We start from the raw sequence: 7,348 nt of genomic DNA, 5'->3' as shown, positions 1-7,348 counted from the left end.
TCAATTTTTTCCTTGCAGTAAAACTCTTTATCTTCTAGTAAGACACACTGATCAGATACATAATTGTTAGAGAGCTGAGTTGGTTTACAAAGATGTTGTTCCTCCTTACAGAGACGAGGCAGAGATGAAGCTCTTCAAGCTTGCCGAATCTTCGGAGGAGGCATGTAGGCCTATAGGAGAAGTGATGATGACGATGATTAAAGAGATAATCCGGATGCACAACAGTAAGCGTTGGCAGCAAAAGTTGATCAATGTCAACAGGTTCACTGAGAGGTACGGGAAACATAATACAATTTCTTAAATTCATCAGTTCAATTCAATTCAATTCAAGTTTATTTATATAGCGCTTTTCACAATGTGTATTGTTTCAAAGCAGCTTTACAGGGGCAAATCAGTTCACATCTAATGAGCAGTAACTAGAGTTCTTGGATTAGTTATTTAAAGCCGATGGCTGGTAATGATTTACACATCTGGTGCAGCACCTGTCAGTAATGTTTGTCATTTGGAGGTTCACAAGTTCGCCTCACAGATAATAAGTAAGGAGGATAAGGGATGGATTGTATGCGTATTTGGCGCGCTATCCCGGGGAGAGGGCTCTGAGCTTGGAAGTTCCTCAGAACTCGGAGTGCCCGCCCCTAGTCTAGGGAGAGGGCCACGGACAATATATTGGGGTAAAAACGGGATGATATTGAGAAGTTGGGGCGGAGGAGGGATCATGAGAAAATGTCTCTGTGTAGGGGGATTATTTCCGGGCTAAAAGAATGATTGGTGAGATTGGTTATAGGAAACAAGCCGTGTAAATTATCGGATTTGTGAGATTGGTCATGGAAAGCTAGCAGGGTTAGTTATCTGCACGTGCTCCTTCCAAACTTTGTTAATAAAACATAATTTAGTTTGAACATTTATTAGTATTGGTACAGTTAAAACATTTTATCGACAGCAATTTCCTTGTATTTAAATGTTTGCTGAATCAGTTTCTAGGTTTTGCTCCATATTTTTCGTTTTACATCCTTACCATCCTATTTGGAGAACTCTCAAGCCAGAGCGTCCATACTGTTTTCCTCTCATCTACCACCTTGGTAAACATCACCCGTGGACATCAGGGGAGGTTCTGTCAGGATGACACTGATTTCTCGGACATACAATTGGATGATTTAATGTAGATGCATGAGAAAAATATTTTTCAAAACACCTTTCTCATAATTTAATGATTATTTTGGACAAATATTTATAAGACATATATACAGAAACTTCGGACAGCACACAGACAGCAACTTCCATTATATAGTTTGTCATTTTTGCAAGATAAAAGATATTTGTTGGATTTTTGTATTAAATGAATGAGAAATGTCCCCTGATATAAAAGTAGATCATTGCTTGAAGTGTAGTAAATGAAAATGTAATAACGGACGATTGATCAACGGACATGACATGTACCCCTAATTAGAATGTCTCTTATATCAAAATGGTTTAAAAAGCTGAAGATGACACCCCTAGTCAATGTATTCTTCAAAGACAATATTAAAACATATGTAATGTTGAAGGGAGCTTTTAAGCAGCTTAATTGCATAAAGACACAAAACAGTTTTTGGCCAGAATTTTCACTCGTTTTATAATAATAATGATAATGCATTTTATTTATAGGCTTCTTTCTTGACACTCATGGTCATCGTACACTATTAGCAAAACAAAATCAATAAAGACAGTCATATACAATACAGTCAAAAACACAATTATAAACAAAGTGAGTAAGCTATGCTAAATAAATGGCTTTAAATTTAGATTTAAAATGTGAGAGAAAGTAAATATTAAGAAGCTCAGACGGGAGAGAATTCCAAAGCTGGGGAGAAGATATGGAGGTGTGAGATTACGAATAGTATATTGTAGGTAATGCTGTAAGTGATGGGGAGCAAATGAAGCTGTTGTAAAATAGGTATAATGTGATGGATAGAGGGGGTACAAGTTATAATACGACTTTGAACCAATCGTAACTTATGGAGGGTTTTATGTGGAAGGCCTAAGCGAGAAGTGACTAGACTATGAACGAGAATGGCAGTGGAGTGAGGTGTGAGGAAAGAACGTAAACGGTTAATGTTTTGAAGGTGAAAGTAAGCAGACTGGGTTACATTTTTAACATGGGAGGTGAAAGAGAGAGTGATTTCCAGACTCTTAAACTGAAAAGAGGAGGAGATGAAGGAATTATCAAAGGGAATAGAACAATTCTGAAGTTTGTTTAATGTTGATCTCGAGCCTATAAGAAGTTCAGTTTTATTACCGTTTAATTTGAGAGAATTTGATGTAAACAAGGATTTTATTTTGAGAAGACAATTATTGAGAGAGGACAGAGGGAGTTTGGAGTTGGGTTTGGTAAAAGGGTAGAGCTCGGTGTCATCTGTGTACTAATGGAAGTTAACATGATGTTTGCGAAAGATATAACTGAGAGGAAGATGTCATGATTACGAATGAGAACCCAGGTGAACTCGGTGGGAAGAAAAAATGACTTAATTTACAAAACAACTCAAAGCAAAACCCCAGCGATAAGTGAAAAAATGAAAACAAAGACTTAAACCATAAACCAAAACCTCCCAAGAGGAGGACAAGGGACAGGTATCAGGTGTAAAGGACTGAAACACTGATGGGAAGCTAAACGAGGTAGCGAGCGGGGTGGGGTCAAAGACGAGACCGGAGAGAACCAACAATAACACACCTTTTTCCACAGAAAACATGAGGCTCTGTCATGATCCTGCCACTAGACCAAGAATGTCATGACATGATCAGGCAGAACCATGACAGAAGAAGGTATATGATTAACAACAGTGGCCCCAGGACAGAGCCCTGGTCCACACCTATTAAGACTAGATAAGAGGTAAATTATTTTAATTGAACAAACTGAGTGTGACAAGAGAGACGCGAATGGAACCATTTGAGGGGTATGTTAGTGATACCAATAGAAGAAAGTCTATCTAGGAATATAGTATGTGAGACTGTGTCAAAGGCCGCACTCAAATCAAGCTGGATAGTAAACCAGAGTCAGCCGCCAGAAGGAGATCATTAGTGATTTTAAGGAGTGGTGCTTCTGTGCTGTGGAGGGGATGGAACCCAGACTGGAATTGTTCATATAAATTATTGCAAAAAAGATGGGTATGGAGTTGAGTACAAACTATTATTTTAAGAATTTTAAAGATGAATATGATGGAAAATGAATAAAATGGTTGGGATCTGAAGCAAGCTTCTTGAAAATTGAAGTTGCAACAGCTGTTTAGAGAGAATACGGAACAATTCCAGTGGTAAGGGAAGTTTGAATAATATCTGTGATGAAAGAGGACAAAGAGAAAGAGTATCCTTTAAAAGAGCTATAGGAAGAGGGTCCAATCTACATGTTGAAGATTTGTGTTTTTGAATGAGTTCAGAAATTTCATTTACTGAAGGTAAAGTAAATGCTAAGAGTTTATTAAAAAAAGATGAACTCGGCTCCCAAAGCAAGTTCAAAAATGGCATTTGACACTGAACCTCAGAAAATTAACACATTTTTACTAAAATATTCATCCTTGTTTCGCTCTTTTAGTTGGACATCCAGAGTCTGTTGCACTTGTTGTAGGTGCTGGACTCTTGGCACAGGTTGTGCTGAATCATGGGATATATAACAAAGCGAGGCTGGGCGAAACTGACAACTAATGAAATAACTTTGTGAGGCATCAAAAAAACAGGGAGGGTCGAAAAGAGAGGAAAAATATGTGTGTCTGTTTGGCTGGTATTTCTTCTGCCCACCCAGTGCCAGCCGGTCAGCCTATTGGGACCGGCCTATGAATGCATTCAGTGCATAGAAATGTTTTGGCAGTGTATCCGCCCCTGAGCATGCAATATATATTGAGCCTCTGATGCCATCCCACAGCAACTGGCACCCCAGAACTGGTAAGAGAACACTACATATTACTGCTGATTTTTATAATGGCATTACGAATGGGAAACAACTCAACCCTCTTGTTTATATACATTAAATTGTGTATAATTTAATTATACACAAATAATGATTGCTTTCTTCATCGTACATGTTTTTGATGTCATTTCTTTCAACAAAGCTCATCACACCCATCCTGGTTCACAATGGCAACTGATCATCAGATCCCTGCAACCAAACAAAAGCAACCAGCGACCAGTGCATTCAAGGTACAAACACATTCTCACACGATCTGTGGCTGTATGCCTCATCTGTCATTCCTACCTAATACTGTTTTCTTCTCCCTCTCCATCCACAGTTGGTGATCTACGAACAGGAGAACTTCCAAGGCCGCTGTCATGAGCTGACTGGGCCCTGTAACAACGTCCAGGAGGCGGGCCTGGAGAAAGTGGGCTCAATACTCGTTCTGTGTGGACCGTGAGTGTTTGTTTGAATGTGTCTGAATAAAATATGGCAAAAGAAATTTGTTATAGTAGTTTACAGAGACTATAGTGCAGTGAATCATAGCTAAATTTGTATGTAGGTGGGTGGGATATGAGCAGCCCGGCTGTAAGGGGGAGCAGTATGTGTTCGAGAAGGGTGAGTATCCTCGCTGGGATGCCTGGACCAACAGCAGACGCAGTGACTGCATCTTCTCCTTCCGCCCCATTAAAGTGGTAACTTTAAGACTTTGCTATAGAACTTTGAATTGCAGGTTATATACACTACCAGTAAAACTTTGGACTTCTCTAAACAATGTTTGGTTGTTTCAACCAATGGTTAGGTCAAATATGGACAAACCCAACTACAGAGTAACCCTAAAGTATAATATAATATAAAATAACACAAATAGAAATTTAAGAATTATGAACAGTAACAATGTCTAAATGTTAAACACATCAAAGCTAGCTTCCTTTATAAAATGCCTAGTTTATTCAGGCATTCTCTCGACCAGCCTCATGAGGTATCCACATGGGAATATTTCAAAATACTTCACAAGGAGTTACCATGCTGGACATTCGATGGCTATTATTGACCAGCTTACAAAAACATGTTTTGAAAATGTTTTGCGAACGTTCCCAAAATAACAATGTAAGAATAACGCTTTTATGACCTTTTCAGAACGTTTAGAAAGAACATACAATGTAGATAAAATGTTGTTTTAAAGGGGTCATTTGACACGGCTAAAACAAATATTATTGTTTGCTTTAGATGTAATACAATGTGTAAACACGTTTTAAGGTTAAAAACGCTGTATTTTCTACACACCCTGCATGTTTGTATCTCCTCTTTGCTCCGCCTCTCTGAAACGCGCTGATATACCTTATATGGAACATCAGGTTCAAAAGCATATGTACAGACAGGTCACCCACCTTACTTGCGTTAAGATTTAGGCGGTCTTAGTCAAATCGTGTTACGAACTGAATTTGAATTTGTTTTAATTTCATGAACATAACACTTCCAACACATTGTTGAACATCATCACTGTATCCTTGCAGGATAGCCAGGAACACAACATCGTGCTGTACGAGAACCCAAGCTTCGCTGGGAAGAAGATTGAGATCATAGATGATGATGTCCCCAGCTTTCACGCTCATGGATATCATGAGAAAGTTTCCTCAGTCCGTGTGCAGATTGGCACGTGAGTAAACCAAAGCCGAAATACTTCACGGTATTCTGATATTTCATGCAGACATTTGCTTTCTCTATATAAAGCATGTTTCTTTATCTTCTCGTGCTTGTCTTCTTAACAGCTGGGTGGGTTATCAGTACCCAGGATACAGAGGCTATCAGTACTTGTTTGAGAAAGGAGAGTATAAGGAGTGTTCTGAGTTCGGGGCTGTGCTGCCTCAGATCCAGTCAGTGAGGCGCATTCGTGACATGCAATGGCACCAAAGAGGAGCTTTTCTTCCCACTAACTGAGCGACCAGCACATCTCTTCACCCCCAGCTTCTGACGCTCTTCTTCTCCTTTGAATGCTGATCTTTCAAGACTCTTTCAGTTGTGTCAGTGATTCCATTTCCACTGCAGAGTAAAAATAACTGCTTTTGCGTTATGATTGACTACGAGTTTTATTTAGGGTTTTATAGTTTGAAACTGGCTTGAATTTTATGAAAACAATTTTTATTAATGATTATTATTTAACATTTTTTTTATAAAAAAATTATTTGAGACTGACTCATGCAGTACTCAGTAAACAGAAAAATATTTTAGGAGGAATATATTTACATATTTCAAACAGTTTTTACCATTTGCTCAGGATATCTCAAAGTAAATGACAATGGGGAAGTACTGAAAAAAACATCTTTTAATCAGTTTGAAAACTAGTTGGACTGGGTTGAAGTACACTTATGACCTAATCTAACAGAAACAAAACAAGCTGTTTTTAGAGATAAGAGTATGATAAAACAAATCACGATCTTTAACCACAATATATCACACATAAAATAAAATAGTACCCACATCCTATAATACTGAAATTATTATTTTTTAAAGAGGTTCACCATTCATTAAATTCTAAAAGAAAACTATAAAAAGAAAACTGAAATAAATTTCTGGGATTAACATTTTGAGTTACTTTGCAACCTTGAAAACAGCAACATTTCTTCAAAGCACACAACAATTTAGAAATTTCAGTGATTGTGAAATTTATGCTGTAAAACAAGTGGTTCAGTGGTTAGAGCATGACACTAGCAATGCCACGTAATGGGGTCGATCCCAGGGGTTGCACATAATCAGAATCAAATGTATAATACATTTTAAAGTAAGTCGCTTTGGATAAAAGCGTCTACCAAATGTATAAATGTAAGTAATATGGACCAAAAACTAAACTGGCTTGTGCGTTATAAAAGTAGTCAATTCATTTGTCTTTCACAGATAAAAATCATACAGGATTAAAAAGATGCTAAATTATGATAGAATTTCAATATGAATCCTTTTAACATTTCGCAAAATACTAATCCAACCACAAAGCAATAGCATTGAGCAATAAAGCAAAAACCCCCAAGAAACACTGGTTGGTACAACAACAAAGCGGTTGCCAAGCAACACAGACGCAGTGGTGCAATTTTAAGAATGCAGAATTATCAAGTTTTGAGTTTGTTGTTCGCAGGTATATAAATTCCTTTAGGTTTCGGACTGTGATGGCCGGGATTTGGGCCACACAATTCTGATACCATTATCTTTGCATGGATTGATAAATAAAAAGACATTACTATATTGGTTTGGTTTAAGATCTTTTATTTTGTCATTGTACTGAGTCAGTGCACGGGCTTAGTTAAGTGGCTTAAGATAAAAACATTAAAACCAGTTAAAATTTCTCTGTGGCTAGAATAGGATTTATAAAAACTTAGCTCAAATTGTAAGTTCATTTTATAGTTAAGATGACTTGAAATGTGTAATACCTGGGGT

At 37.6% G+C, this 7,348-nt stretch overlaps 1 protein-coding gene across 1 annotated transcript; it reads left to right on the top strand.

Moving 5' to 3' along the window:
• The first annotated feature begins 230 nt into the window (after window positions 1-230).
• On the top strand, window positions 231-6,211 carry crybb2 (crystallin, beta B2). The gene is made up of 7 exons (XM_056729594.1): window positions 231-273; window positions 3,773-3,912; window positions 4,080-4,167; window positions 4,257-4,375; window positions 4,482-4,614; window positions 5,437-5,579; window positions 5,692-6,211. Exons 3-7 carry the CDS (start codon window positions 4,105-4,107, stop codon window positions 5,858-5,860), a joined length of 627 nt encoding a protein of 208 aa, XP_056585572.1. The 5' UTR covers window positions 231-273; window positions 3,773-3,912; window positions 4,080-4,104; the 3' UTR covers window positions 5,861-6,211.
• Window positions 6,212-7,348: the final 1,137 nt, after the last annotated feature.

The sequence above is a fragment of the Triplophysa dalaica genome, chromosome 18, assembly GCF_015846415.1.
Source record: "Triplophysa dalaica isolate WHDGS20190420 chromosome 18, ASM1584641v1, whole genome shotgun sequence".
Classification (NCBI taxonomy): Eukaryota; Metazoa; Chordata; class Actinopteri; order Cypriniformes; family Nemacheilidae; genus Triplophysa; species Triplophysa dalaica.
This window is presented reverse-complemented; position numbering and strand designations above follow the sequence as displayed.